Genomic DNA, 16,232 nt, shown 5'->3' with positions numbered 1-16,232 from the left:
GATTTATGATGATCGGTGTCATGTATCAAGCAAAGTATTTTCATTGTTTTTACAACACCTGATATAACTAACCTCTCGGAGTTTACAGGCCTAACAAATTTTCATGTATTTCTGTATTTGAAGACTTTGTCAGAAATTATAATACAGTATATTACTTATTATAAAATGGTATAATGACATATTATAAAACGGTATATTTTTTTTAATAAACAATATTTTATTCAGGATGTATGAATGGGATTGGGGAACAGGCTTAGCCTATGTAAAACCCCTCTCCCTAAATTTAACGAAATATTATATATTATAATATGGTATTTTCATTGTATTTCTGTATTTGAAGACTTTGTCAGAAATTATAAAACAGTACCAGTATATTACTTATTTCTTATTATAAAACAGTATATTACATATTATAAAACTGTATAATACCATACTATCAAACATTATACCGGTAATTATAAAACAGTATATTATATATTATAAAACTATATAATAACATACTATAAAACTGTATAATAATGTACTATAAAACAGTATAATTACATATTATAAAACAGTATATTACATATTATAAAACAGTATGATTACATACTATAAAACAGTATAATTAAATATAAAAATATATATGTATTATAAAATGGTATATTACATGTTATAAAACTGTATAATTACATTTGATAAAACATTATATTACATACTATAAAACAGTATATTACATATTATAAAATGGCATATTTGTTTGGTATATTTCAGATATATAAGATGTTTTTATCTGGCTACTAAAACAGCAACATCTATTGGCAATAATCCCAAACCAACTAATGAATTAGAATATCTGTTCATGACATTATATTGGTTATCCGGTGTGTTTGTTTTCGCTTTGTTAATAGGACAGGTAGAAATTCTTTTGTTCTTTGTGTATATTCACTTATTTTATTCTTTAAATTTAAATTCAGGAAGAGTTTTAGCAGTGTTTGGTATCGTCATTGGGTGCATAGATAGATCATGTCATGGTTACAGGCCCAGATTGGCAGTGGTGAACTTATATTTTGCAAAATTAATTACATTACATTACACAAATATGACACTTTTACCTGACAATATGTATGAAAAAATGGGAATAATGAATGAATTGAGCTCTATTTGAAAATTTGAGTCAAACAAACAAGGAATGGCCCTGAAAGTCACTATTGGAACTGTATTTATCTTCCATATTAGGATACCTTTCACCTATGAAGTACCACAGATAATTAAGGTCCTTTGATAAGCTGCTGTGAGCATATATTTATTAAAATTGGTATATGTAACTTTTATATGTTTTTAATGATTAGAAATCATGTCACACTGAAATTTTCAGATTCGTGATATAGTAGAGGCAGCAGGTCATGTGAAAGATAAGTATCAAAAGAAAATGGATGCTGTTTCTTGGTACATGAGCTCAATAAATTTGCCTAAAACTATACAAGACAGGGTTCGAGAATGGTTTCTTTATAATTGGGAACAGCAAAAAACATTAGGTTTGTGACCTTTTCAATTGTAAATATTAAAATTCAGAATTTCACCATTTAAAATATTGGGTTTGGTGAATTGGACATTATTAACTTATGATCACTTCAGAAAAGCTAAAAGTTATAGATTCTATTGTGTTACATAATGCTCTTTTATGTGTAGGCCCCTACTATTTATTCAACCGATAGAGACAAGTTAAACAAGTGTCAGTGAAGCCAAGTGACATTTGCGTGGCTTGCTTTAAGACTGTGTTCACAATGAGTTACAATAGTGCAGAAAAAAATATGTTTGTTAAGTTTAAGTTACTGTCTGAACCATCGTAAATTTTAAACAGATTTCTTCTATTATGAACAAACTACTTAACTTTAGTTATTATAAACTTACCTGTGTGTTTGAAATCACCTCCCGTTAAATGAAATCCATTGCACAAATTAATATCCCAACGAATAAAAAAGTTATCTCTTGTAAAATTGAATTCCCACAAACTTCCGACATCGAAAAATACTAAAATGGAAGTTGATTACGTCATTCTTCAGGAGAGATCATTTCGTATAAAGGGGTTACAGCATGCCATGGTTTGCGGTAATTTTACGACAATTAAAGTTTTGTATAAGAATAAGCTATAAGTCTCGGCTCGGTATTGAGTTTGGGCGTTCACACACATAACTGCCCATATTCCTTTATCTTGTTACCGTCTTTTATATTCTAGTAAAATCTCTACAAAGTTTATAGCTTAACCTTTTGAAATATTTTGTTTTAATCATATTTGTGATTAGAGAGTCGGGTGGATGAATTTTCTTTTGAACACAAATGCGGCACAAAAACAATGACATTCGTTTTACAGGCTTAAATTTTACACATGAATATCTATAATATGTTATATAACTTAGAATTTGGAAGTGATGGTGCGCTTCTTACGAGGTCTTACGTTTTTTTTAGCATTATAAATCCACCCAAAAGGCACTTTCAGGGCTGCCACAACGCACTTATAGAAGTCATTAAACGGTTATTATTTGATTGAAAGAATGATATCAATTTGACAATACACTCAAAAACTTGTAATTGTCTTCAGTTGATATTTTTCGTTGCCAAAACTCAAACGATCGAAATGATGTCACTTTGTTTTGACTGCAACGTGTGCTTGTCAAAATATCTGTCAAAGTTAAACCACCCCCCGCACCAGCTTCACTGGTTTCGTCCAACATGTGACGAAAGCTATATGTTGTCTTGAACTCAGTCAAAAATACACATAAATACGTCAAATTTTCAAGAGAGAACCTTTTTATTTGTGGGAATATTTAATTGTAGAATGGATTTTATTTAACGGGAGGTGATTTCAAACACACAGGTAAGTTTATAATAACCAAAGTTAATAGTCCAGGAGCTAATAACAAAATAATATGGTCATCAGTTACAAAAGGTTTGTTGCAGCAACACCTTAAAGTAGCCCCCAGGGGGCCTAAAATTAGGTCATAAGTTGCATGGCTGAAACTTTCTAGGGACAATGGTATCCATAGTTGGAGTAAATATTTCACAAATGTAACCAAAATTTCTGGGGCTTTCCCCAAGTTAGACCATGCCCAGTATCGCCTCATGGGGCTAATAATATGGTCATCAGTTACATGGCTGAAACTTACCAGAAACAAAGATCCACACTTGGTAAATACAATTTTCAAATAAAATTTTCAAATATCTAGCCAAAAATTTGGGGGCTTTTCGTATGTCAGATCGCTCTAAAGTACATGTATGTTCGACCACACCCTAAAAATGGGGCTTTTTTTTATATGCTCATCAGTCGAAGAAATCTGTTTAAAATTTATCATGGTTCAGACAGTAGTAACATTTATTATAGTGCTCATTTCTACAATAGATTCATTCAATGGTGCTGTACAATAAATTAAATATATCATTTAGTATATACATAAGTATACTAATGATTAAATATGCTTTATGGAAGATTTAGATAAAAAAAAAAAGCTCCTAGTTCTATAATAATTTTTAAAAATAGATAGTGAAAACAGAATTTAATGAAAATTTCAGTCAAATTACTTTATTCTGAGCAAAGTTATGAATGTTTGTAGTTTTCATAAGAGTAGCGTAATCTCGATTTTCATTGCTACCATTATTACAATAATAAACAACGTCTTAATTATGCATTTTTATACGCCCACATTTTCATGTGGACGTATTATGCCATCGCCCCTGTCTGGATGGACGTCCGTCTACAATTTGTTTGTGGACACTCTACAGGTCACAATTTTTATCCGATTTTGAAAAAACTTGAAATATAGGTCTGTCTCCCAAAGATCTTGGTTCCTTTGCGATATTGGCATTTATCGGACCATAGCTTCATGGATTATAGTCTCTGATTGTATGAAAAATCACGTTTTTAGATTGTGGGCACTCTAGAGGTCACAATTTTCATCTAGTTGTAATGAAACTTGAAATGTATGTTTATAACCCAAAGATCTTGGTTCCTTTCGATATTCGCGCATATCGAATCGAAACTTCATGGATTATGGCCCCTGATTATACGAAAAATCACGTTTTTAGATTGTGGACACTCTAGAGGTCACAATTTTTATCTTATTTTGATGAAACTTGAAATGTATGTTTATAACCAAAAGATCTTGGTTCCTGTCGATATTTGCGCGTATCGGATCAAAACTTCCTGGATTATGGCCCAAGATTGTACGAAATATTGCACTTTTAGCTTGTGGTGCCTCTAGAGGTCACAATTTTTATCTGATTTACAAAAACGTTCAAATATATCTCTGATACACCGTATAGCTGCCCCTTGTATGCAAATAGTGTAAAAATATGGTATATCAAGGTTGTGGGCTCTCTTGAGGTCACAATTTTGATCCGATTTTGATGAAACTTGAAATACATGTTTATTATTGGATTGTAATTTTAGCTTGTGGTCCCTCTAGAGGTCACAATTTTTATCCAATTGTAAAAAATGTTTAAATGCATCACCGTTACACCCTTATGGCGGTTGAGTTCGAATTTCGTGAAAATCAGACTGAAACTGCCTGACAATATGGCCGCTCCTTGTACGTAAATAGTGTAAAAGTATGTAATAGCAAGTTTGTGGACCCTCTAGAAGTCACAATTTTCATCAGATTTTGATGAAACTTAAAATATGTTTTTATCCTGAAGACCTAGGTTCCTGTAGATGAGCTTGTTCTCTGTCTATCTGTTGCAAAATGTGAACGTATCTTGCATGGCAACCGCTTGTTAAATTGGCAGATTTAGCTCTTACACAATGCATCTTTAATTAATTTGGGAAAGTCTTTTGAAATAGATAAAATTTTAGTAATTTTTTAAAAGGATCTTGTGATTTTGTCAATGTGAACAGAATGGTTTAGATAAAAATGCTCCCAGTAAACTGTAATGATTTTTTTGACACATATTTACCCCAGGGATGTCACCAATTCAAGTCTGTATAAATAATGGGGGGCTGGATGGCCGAATGGTTAGCACATGCGCGCTGTATCATAAGGCCTGTCGTGGTGTGGTTTCGAATCCCCGGTAGTACGTGACAAAGAGTAGGGTTGCCTGTCCAACTTCATGGGTTTTCTCTGGTCCTCCGGTTTCCTCCCACTGCTAAAGACCCCTACGCACAAGCAAATTATTGAGATAAAATTAAACCATGTGTTAGTACCGAAATGACCTAGTCTGTGTCGAGTGGACGTTAAACCCTATTTCTCTCTCTCTCTATCTGTATAAATAAGCTTTGTTAGACCGTTGCAAGTCATTGTGACCATTCACAAAAAAGAAAACATCACCAAAGCATAACATATTTTACAACTCTTGTCTGTATCAGAACTTAAAAGAATCTTATTAAAACAATTTGTATGCGAATACAACTTGATTGTCAGCATCAACGTGAAGAAATGATTTTAAAAGAAATGTGATCTTTAATCAATAAATGAAACATTTACCATTATATATCATTATGGCATCACAGTTTGATATCTTTGTCTTCAGATACATCATTTTTTACCACCACATCTCTAAATGTCTTTGTCATGAAACAAGAAATGTGATCTCTTAATCAATAAATGTCATTAACTGTCATACCTACAGCATCTCTATTAACATCTTTGTTTTTAACACAGGGGCCACAGTGGCTCCATAAGTAAAGTGCTGGCTAGCTAACCGAAAGGCTCCAGGTTCGATCCTGTATTGGACGAGGCAGTACCTCAGGAATTTCTGGCATGGTTTCCCCCTTGTCAGTGGTGTATCACAGTGGTGTATCAAGGTACAGCGTCTAGTTGTTTACAACAAGACATTCTATTGCTGTTCTGGTGTATGCCATTCTTCATTAAAGATGAATTGTGTAAGAGCTAAATCTACCTATTGCAGGTCTTTTTGGCCTCAAATGTTATATAAACTATTAATTAGACATTTATTCACATGGCATCCCATAATCAACTCTCTAGACTTTCAGATGGTTGTGATTTTTAATGGATTGAAACATGATCGTCATTTAATAATTTAAAAATGGATAATTAAGACATTGTTTATTATTGTAACAATGAAAATCGAGACTACTCTATTCTTCTAAAAACTACAAACATTCATAACTTTGCTCAGACTGTGACACTTGGAAGTAGAAAATGTAACATTACTAGAAGCTTGAAATTTAGCACTAGTAAGGCTAGGTGGTTGATGTTTACTATTGATTAATTCTATGCTATGAAATTGCTTTCTATACGTCCACAATTTTTATCCGATTTTGACGAAACTTGAAATGTAGGTCTATCTCCTAAAGATCTCTGTTCCTTTCGATATTGCCATGTATCGGACCATAACTTCATGGATTATGTCCCCGATTGTACGAAAAATCATGTTTTTACCTGGACACTCTAGAGTTCACAAATTTCACCCGATTTTGATGAGACTTGAAATACATGTTCGTGCATATCGGATTGTAACTTTCAGAATTATGGCCCCTGATTGTATGAAAAATCGTGTTTTTAGCTTGTGGTCCCTCTAGAGGTCAAAGTTATTATCCAATTCAAAAATACGTTTGAACATATCACTGTTACACCATAATGTTGACTGAGTTCAAATTCCGTGAAAATCGGACTAAAACTGCCGGACAAATGGCTACCCCTCGTACGCAAATAGTGTAAACATGTGGTATATCAAGGTTGTGGCCCCTCTACAGGTCACATTTTTTATACGCCCCTGTCCGTCCAGACATCCGTCTGTCTGTCTGTCCGTCCACAATTTGTTTGTGAACACTCTACAAGTCACAATTTTTAAACGATTTTAACGAAACTTGAAATATAGGTCTATCTCCCAAAGATCTCGATTCCTTTCGATATAGGCATGTATTGGACCATAACTTCATGGATTATGGCCCCTGATTGTACGAAAGATAGGTTGCTACGAAACATACGCCCACAGCAGCTAAATCGTCCAAGCGGTCGACAAGGGTTGTCACATATTTATTCCTTTGTAGGTAATTGGGGGCCTTTACAAGACAGTTCCATACAGATCAGATTATATTTTTTGTCGTTTGAGGGTTCACAAGGTTTTACAAACAGAAACAAGGGCTGCAACTTTGGAAGTAGTTTACAGAAATTGTTGAAACTTGACAGGCTTTTTCGTTTTACTAATTTAAATAATGCACATAAATTTCATACAGATCGGAGGATCACTTTTGTCATTCAAACATTCACAGGCTTCACAAAGTAAAACAAGGGCCATAACTCTAGAAATAATTGACTGAAATTCAATAGACCTCTGTTTCACAAATTTTAATGATGCATATAAATTTCATACATATTGGATGATAACTTTGATCAATCGAGCATTAACAAGGTTGAACAAAGTGAAACAAGGGACACTCTAGAGGTCACAATTTTGATTCGATTTTGATGAAACTTGAAATGCATGTTTATAACCCAAAGATCTTGGTTCCTTTCGGAATTCCCACATATTGGATCGTAACTTTCAGAATTGTGGCTCTTGATTGTATGAAAAAATGCGTTTTGAGCTTGTGGTCCCTATAGAGGTCACAATTTTTATCAGATTTAAAAAAAAAAACGTGTGAATATATCACAGTTATACACTAATGATGGTTTGAGTTCGAATTTTGTAGAAATAGGTCAAAAATTGTACGAAAATAGTGTAAAAATATGGTATATCAAGAGTGTGGACCCTCTAGAGGCAACAGTTTTTATCCGATTTGGATGAAACTTTAAATATATGTTTTTATCATAAAGTTCTTGGTTCTTTTTGATAATCATGCATATCCGAACAAAACTTCCTAGATTATGGCCCCTGATTGTTCGAAAAATCACATTTTTAGCTTGCAGATTCTCTAGAGGTCACAATGTTTGTATGCAAATTGTGTAAAAGTTTGTAATACAAAGGTTGTGGACCCCCTAGAGGTCACAATTTTTATCTGATATTGATGAAACTTAAAACATATCTTTATATCCCAAAGATCTCAGTCCCTTCCATTTCAGAGCATAACTTTCTAGATTATTGCCCCTGATTGTACAAAAAATCGCATTTGTTTTTAGCTTAAGTTCACTATTCATCTCTTGCAAAATGTGGGTGTATTCTGCCTGGCAGCCGCTGGTTAACATTATCATTAGAAAGGAGAACATAATTATATAATTACAGATGAAAGATCACTTCTGGAAGCATTACCAAAGAAATTACAAGCTGATATGGCTATAAGTGTCCATTTTAATACTTTAAGCAAAGTACAGTTGTTTCAGGTAAGGCTGAAATTTTAAGAACATATTTGATATTATTCCAGAGTAGCTAGTATGTCAACTGTGTGGGTGATGCGTGTATAGGACAAAAACTATAAGTCTGTTTATGGTATAGAAATGTTTGTTATGCTGAAACTAATATAAATCTTAAATTTACACAATACATGTCACAACTGTATAAAGTAATTTCATCCTCTTCTTCATTTATGTGTGTATTCATTGTAATTTGCCATTTTGAAATCAAAGAATTTTAAAGTATATCATTCTTGAGGAAATGATAAATGCTAAATCCAATTATCTCATCCATATAGCAGTTGATAGAGCAGTCTAAAGATATATATCAGGTTCACTTTCAAATAATTTTTAGCAAAAATTAAAAAAAAACAACAGATAAATTTCTTCTTTTGGGATTTAGATAAATTGTCTTTTAATTAAATAGTCCTGTTTCTCCAATATCCAGTAAGATAAGCTATATATTTGATTTGAGTTTGGTAAATAAACATAAAGCAAGAGAAATAGATGTTAATAGATTAAGCTTGATCTTATGAATTATAGATTGAGCTAACTTTATTTGTTTATTTTCAGGATTGTGATAAAAATCTACTATATGATTTAGTATTAAAGATGAAAGGTTGTTTATTTTTACCTCAGGATTATATCTGTAGAAAGGTAATTATATTAGATCAATATATAGAAATTACTATAATACTCTGCTGATATTAATATAGCTTCCAGAAAACATCATCAACATTAAGTTATTAATAACAGTTTTACTGAATACATAACCTTATATCTAAAACTGGCCACAGTCTATAATGTCACTATTCTCTTGAAAAGATTAAAGAGACAAATGATATTGTTATAGGCAGATAAGAATACAGCGTAGGTTGTTAGTTATCTGGACTTCCCAAACAAATGAGAAATGGTATCAGGTGTTCTTAAAAAGAGTATACTAAACTTTGTAAATGACAGCCATCACTACATATAGCTAAATGGAACAGTCCAGTGGTTGTCACATGTATATTAATAACATTTAGAGTCGATTGTAATTTGCATTTAATATAAATGAAAACTGAGCTAATGAAAACTGCTATGAAGAATATTTTGCCCGAAAGCGGCATTTTTGCCTGCTCTTCATCAAATCCCAATTGTCAAGGGGTCTTTTACGTGCACACCAAGTGTACATGGGACCTCCTTTATTATGTCTCATCCGAATGACTATATGCTCTCTGTCCTGCACCAGCAGCACCCCTGATAAGGGGACCACGGCGAAAAAACCGGAGGGACCTTCTCAAACAACACTGGGATCAATCCCAGGCTCTCCTGGTTAGTGAGCTAGCGTTTCCCATTTAACACAAGACCATTCAACATAAGACTATTAAAGTTCAATTTTTATTAATAAAAAGGCTCCCATTCTCTTAAAGATCTGAAACTAAAAATACCTTGTTTGGGAGAGACTGCAACAATTTATGTGGATAATCTTACTTAATATCATAATACTAAGTGGATGGTATTACATTAGAAAAATGATTCCAATATACAGAGTCAATTTTCAAGTGATTTGCTAGCAAGAAAGCGTGTTTAATATAATTTACAATGCATTTTAGGGTGAAGTAGGGAAAGAAATGTATATTGTAAGTCAAGGACAAGTAGATGTCGTGGGAGGTGAAGATGGAGAAACAGTTTTAGCTACTTTACATGAAGGAAGTGTTTTTGGTGAAATTAGGTAAAAACAAAGTTTATCTGGACTAGTCATTATTTATATGTCCAATATGACTGTTTAATTCTATGAGGAAATTTATTATCTAGAAATGACAAATTTTTAAATTAATTTGATATTATTCAAGTGAATCTATATAGCCACTTGTGGTCTTGAATATCTGGAACAAAGATGTTTACCCTGGGCAAAACTAGTCAATTTAAAAAATCAAAATATGCTATATGGTTGAAAAAAAAAATCCAAGCAGTGATCCGATAGTATAAAGAATAAGAAGTGAGCCTAACTTGTATCTATGACAATTCATATTGTGCCTTAAAGGATTGATCCATCTATGCTGCCATTAATACTAAAGTAAATATTTCATTTGTCAGAATCAGAACTAGCAATGGTCAATTTTAAAGGGTAGAGACCTGACAAACAGTTAATTTCTGCCTATTAACATAAAACATTGCTAATTTTAAACTTGGGCAATTCAATTCTTCTAAAGACCCTTACGTGCAAGCGAATTATTGAAATAAAATTGAACCATATGATTGTTAGTCCCGAAATGACCTGGTTTGTGTTGAGTGGATGTTAAACCCCCTTTCTCCCTCTCTCTCTGTAGTTTATTGGCTATGTCTGGTGGTAATAGAAGAACAGCTAATGTTAGATGTAAAGGTTATACAAATCTATTTACATTATCTAAAGCTGATTTTGAAGAAGCTATGAGAGAATATCCTGAAGCCCAGAAATTACTCAAGAAAAGAGCCAAGTAAGTAGGCTACTATATGTAGAATATAGTAATATAAATAATTATCAATAAATTCGAGAAAAGTAAAAAGTTTGTGTTTTAAGACACACTGAGGTGAAATTCTGATCAGGCTTTTGTATAGTTTTTGCATTTTGAATTTTGTAGGAAGCTATTAAAGGAAAATGCTGCAAGAGAAAGAAGAAGTAACAAAATGGAAGCGGAAGAAATCATACATACACCAGCTGGTACTCCTAAATTACTTAAAACAGTCATAAAGGTAAATTTGATTAAGAATTTGACAGAATCCAATCATTTATTCCTATTAGACAGGTATTTGTAACTTATCGTAGACAGATTATTTACTGTTTATTTTGCATTATATTCATGAAAACTATAACGATGCTATTTCAAGCTGTTATAGATTAATTCATGTAATATTTTGAATGATATATGTATTTTTAGGTTATGGATCCTGATTCTAATGTCGTAAAACAACTTGGTACCTCTCTTAAGAGTATAAATAGTCAGAGAGAAAATTTATCCCCTGATTCAGCTAATGCCAGTCGCACATCTTCATCTTTAGGTCGAGCTAATTCACAGTGTAATCATAATAAAGCTTTCGAATTTGGTTCAGAGGTTAGTTCTCTTTTTTAAAACTAAATCTGTATATGAATTTGTATTTAATAAGTTGAAAAGAAATCCAACATCAAAATTCATACTTAATTTGTTAAATCTGTAGCTACATCAATGAAGTCTGGAACATGACTTTGCAAAGAATCAACATTTAAAGCTTTCAAGCTTTTGTAGTTTTCAACATTACAAATGCAGTTTGATCCTCCATAGAGGATAGAGGTCCTGGCAACAGGACAAAAAAAAAAAACGGGTTGGTGTAAAAAACCCATTTCATTTCATTGCATTTAAAGGTTTCATACATACCAATATATAAATAGTTTAGTGTAGGTATTAATGGCATTTATGTTTTATTCCATTATCTGGTAATGATGATAAAGATTATAATAGTTTAAAAGATGATGTTCTGTTATTTTGGTGGTTCCCCCTTGTCAGTGATGCAGGACGGCCAATGTCAGTGATGCAGGACAGAGGGCCTAACAAGGACAGCTGTCTAGTCATTCGGATGAGACGAAAAACCGAGTACACATTGGCGTGCACGTAAAAGATCCCTTGACAGTTGGAATTCGATATAAGAGTAGGCCGTAGTGCCAGATTTACCTCATAGCACACTGTATGGCATATGCCCGTCTTCATTAGCCCAGTTCATTTCATTTCATTTTTATTATGTTGTAGTTATCATTATCTGATATACCTAATGATGATAAAGATTGTGATAGTTTAAAAGATGATGAAGAAGATGAGTTATTAGTTATAGAACAAATAGAAAGAAATATAGAAGAAGCAGATTTATTAAATAGAGAGGAAATAGATAAGGCTAACAGTAGTGAAGAAAGTCAAGATTCGGGTAAGAGAACAAAATTTTGAGGAAGTCTTCAACTCCCATTTCCATAATAATGAGTCTGATCAGTAGATTTTAATACCTTCAATTTAAAATCATTTGGTAAATGGGTATATCACTGACACCCAATTAATTTTGTTTCTATTTAGAGCCAGAATTTGTTTAAAGATACATTATGGGAGATTTTAATAGAGTGTTGGCCATTCTTGCTATGACAATTCAAAAATAGATGATAAAAGAAGAATATATTGAAAATTTCAGTCAAATTACTGTATTCTGAACAAAGTTATCACCATTGTAATTTTTGACTAGAAATAGGAGTCAACTCTCTCTTCACCGTCTCTCCGTGAATGGCCGATCATTTGATTGACAGGCGTTAACTCCACCTACATAATCTTGATTATCAAGTAACGTTTTCAATGGCTGTGGTACCGTTAGCCTATTCGGTTTGAGACGGGGTTGCAATTCAATTCGTATCACATTTATTTTTACTACATATTAAAAATAAGACTTTTAATATATAGATAAGAAGCGAAAGTTTGAAAGGAATGGGCCAAATCAATGAGGCATAATTATAACCGACTTCTTGTTAGCCTGCGTGTACTCTTGTACTGTAACTGGTAGGCCTACGTAACTCCCGAAGCAGACAAATAGGAAATAGTGATAAAATGGGGCTGCAATTCAACAGGGGTGATGTTAGCCTGCGATGTTTATCAATTTCCATAAATTTTCTGTAAACGCAAGTGACAAAAGAGCGTATAATACCACAACTAAACATAATATCAATGCTGTATACATCAACTTTCAATCAAATTGACTGACATGCGTCCGCGCTCAACAGCGGCCTCGCTTCGTACACTCTATCATTTAGCCTCGGAAGTATGACGTCAACGTAACGGTTAATCTCCGCTTATGACGCCATTTAAAAATTTAATCAATCAATGAAATCTTGTTTAAATCCAAGTCATCCGTGGGTCTACAGAGTTGATTTTGTGCTTGTTGTGTAAATAAAGACCTAATTTATAATATCTATGACATCTGAAGCCTAAATAAAGACTTGCAATAATCAGATTTAGCTCTTGCATAATGTATGTTTAAAAGTCTATATTTGGTCACAAAAATAGGACAAACAATAAGTTATTTAGAATTCAAATATTTCCATTCCACCCCTGTGGTTGCATGTAGAAGTTATATGCAGATTTGATAATCAGTAGTCAAATTTTTGAATGCACTTGTATAACCAGTATCCTACTTTAGTAAGGCACTGGCTCACTAACATGGAGCTCTCTGTTCACTCCAGATGTTGGCCTGAGAAAATTCCTTGGGATTTACCAGTATCAAAACTGACACAGTTATATGGGACAACAATCACTGGTTTATTATACACAAGCACAACGTTTCGATAAGTATTCTCTTATCATTATCAAGCACAATGACATTTAGTAAACTTGAGGGTCTATATATATGTACAATGTAAAACCATACTTATTACTAATGATTAGAAGAGATATAACTGTGTCAGTTTTGTTATGTTTCCAATTGCTAAATGCCACGAAAGGATTATTTACCAGTGTGGTTGTCAGTGGTGCAGGACAGTGGTTCAGATTGATACAGAAAACTTAGGTCCTGTTTACACAATGGAGTGTAGGTAAAAAAAAACCTTGACAGCTGGAATTGGAAATAAGAGTAGGTCTTAGCGCTGCTGCTGTCCATGAAAAATTTCTCCCCCCTCGTGGCATACTGGTGCATGCCATAAGCCTGTCTTTCTTAACTCAGTCCATACAGATAAGTAGGTTATTAAACCATGGACTTTGTTAAACCTCATTTCATTTCATTATTTTATTTATTTACTTGACAGGAATACCAAACATGAAAAGAAGTAACAGTCAATGTACAGATAATACACTCAGTAATCAAGATAGTAAAGATTCCTTTAATATAAATGATACTTTACAAGTTGTTAAGAAAAATTCTGTTGGTTCAGATACTGAGTCAGATGGACAGAAAGGTGGTATGATCCGTCATCTTCCCACTCTCAATATACAACTTCCGACACCAATATCCTCCGAAAATACCTCTCCCGTATCAGTTAGTCGAGCTAGTAGTAATGCAGAAAGTAACTCACGTTGTAGTAGTGTTAGTAGTGTAAAAAGTGTTAGTAGTCAGGGCAGTGTTAACTCGCGCCCACCAAGTAGTGCAACCAAAGAAAATTCTTCAAGCCCAGTTATTTCGCGTGAAAGTAGTGTGGACACACCGTCACGATCACCTAGCATTAAAAGTGAGAAAGGATCAGTAAATAACGATAGTCCGAAAAGAAAGACTAGTGATAGCAGTCTTAGAAAATTGACGCCAAAACGAAAGATATCTGTTATAGAGGTTCAGCCAGTTGATGTGGGTACCAAAACGCCTAGGATTTCTTTATCAGACTCTCGTAAGACAAGTGCCTCCTCTCTTGCTAGTGTACCAGAACAAATAAGTGATGCAAATGCAAATGTTGCCGAAAACAATGACCAAAATTTGAAAAAATTAACTGTGGCTGAAACCCATGAAATCCCTCCAGAAAATCAGATAACCTGTGCAGTAGAAATACATCGAGAAAAATCACGGACTCCTACTTCTATTTTTTCTTTAACACTGGATGGAAATATAGTGGAAGTAAGGTCAGAAGGTCATAGAACTCGAGAAACAGCTCTTTGACCGGTGTATGCAAAATAGTCATCAGTGGGAAAACATTTAAATCCATATTTGAACTCTTGGCATAAGTAGATAGTAAAAATTTACCTTTTCTTGTGTATGACTTACTACAGTATACTCTTATATATGGATAGTACTTTCTAGTCTTTTGTTTATCAGAAAGGTGAAATATTACTGTTGTTCAAGATGACCAGTTTGATTTATAACATTGTATTGTATATATCTTTATACAATGTGTACACAATAAAATTGTTTTACTTGTTTGTTCTTTTTAATTACATATATTCAATAAATATAAAGAGCTTTTTTTTTTATACGCCCACATTTTCATGTGGACATATTATGCCGTCGCCCCTGTCCGTTCATTTTTTTTTTTATCTGATTTTGATGAAACTTGATAAATATAGGTTTATATCCCCAAAAGCTTGGTTCCTGGATTAATGACCCCCGATTCTAGGAAAAATCATGTATTTAGTTTAATTGTTCTTTAGATTTTATAGAAATTCAAATTTGTGATTTTAGCTCCCCATTCATCTCTTCTTCCACTTTTAGTGACAAAATAAATATCTTTAAATGTTATATCTTTAAAATATATCTAATATCCAAGCACTAATCTACTGAAAACACATTTTCCACAAGTATTGGCTGAACTTTAAATTTCAACAAAAGACCGGGGCCTCCAACACAACCACAATACTAGCTCTCCAATCATTAAGAACAAAACTCCACCATGAGTATTCGGAAATCCTGCTGTTCGGGCAGAATTTCCCTAAAAGCAAATTGCATTAAGTGTGTCCGTCTTCAATAGCCATGTTGGTGCAGAAAACTAGGACGTTACCTCATTTCATTGTTCATTTGATGGTGAAGTTCTTGATGGAATTTTTTTAAAACTCAGTTGGATTGTTATGAAAGTTCACCAAACTATGTACTTCTGAATTATATTTCCGATTTTAAAGCTTGTGAATCCAGTTCTTGATAGTATGATCTATAAAATTCAGAATGTTAGAGGAACCCCATGAGATTTTCAGTCGCAAATCTAAGTTATCCTATCGTTTATGGAATCTTGTGAAAGACACCCAATAAAATTCTTGAAAGAAATTTTTGAAACTCTGAACAGGCCCAGTAACAAAATAGATCTAACATGTAGAGTGATTGCAAGAGATTAGTCATACTGACCGTAACATACACACTTGTGTGGAAATGGACAGGGGCCGGTTTCACAAAATTTTAACTAAGATAAAATCCAAATTTTAGTAATTTGATTGGATAATATTAGGTTGATTTTAGTGCTTAGCCAATCAAAATTGAAGTATCTACTAAAATTTGGAGAAACAGGGATGACAACAATACATGACCGCATTAAAA

General features: G+C 33.2%; 1 protein-coding gene across 4 annotated transcripts in view; it reads left to right on the top strand.

The window, feature by feature from the left end:
* The window catches only part of LOC126814580 (cyclic nucleotide-gated cation channel beta-3), a 163,414-nt gene extending 148,284 nt beyond the window's left edge, over positions 1-15,130 (top strand). For all 4 annotated transcript variants that reach the window (XM_056099643.1, XM_050539823.2, XM_050539824.2 and 1 more), the window contains 10 exons: positions 754-895; positions 1,358-1,517; positions 8,158-8,255; positions 8,838-8,921; positions 9,860-9,978; positions 10,577-10,723; positions 10,868-10,979; positions 11,165-11,338; positions 12,008-12,179; positions 14,032-15,130. In XM_056099643.1, the coding sequence (XP_055955618.1) occupies positions 754-895; positions 1,358-1,517; positions 8,158-8,255; positions 8,838-8,921; positions 9,860-9,978; positions 10,577-10,723; positions 10,868-10,979; positions 11,165-11,338; positions 12,008-12,179; positions 14,032-14,870 (2,047 nt within the window). In that variant the 3' untranslated portion in view covers positions 14,871-15,130. The remainder of the gene's footprint in view (positions 1-753; positions 896-1,357; positions 1,518-8,157; positions 8,256-8,837; positions 8,922-9,859; positions 9,979-10,576; positions 10,724-10,867; positions 10,980-11,164; positions 11,339-12,007; positions 12,180-14,031) is intronic.
* The last annotated feature ends 1,102 nt before the right edge of the window (positions 15,131-16,232 follow it).

This window comes from Patella vulgata, chromosome 3, assembly GCF_932274485.2.
Source record: "Patella vulgata chromosome 3, xgPatVulg1.2, whole genome shotgun sequence".
NCBI classification, from domain to species: Eukaryota; Metazoa; Mollusca; class Gastropoda; family Patellidae; genus Patella; species Patella vulgata.
This window is presented reverse-complemented; position numbering and strand designations above follow the sequence as displayed.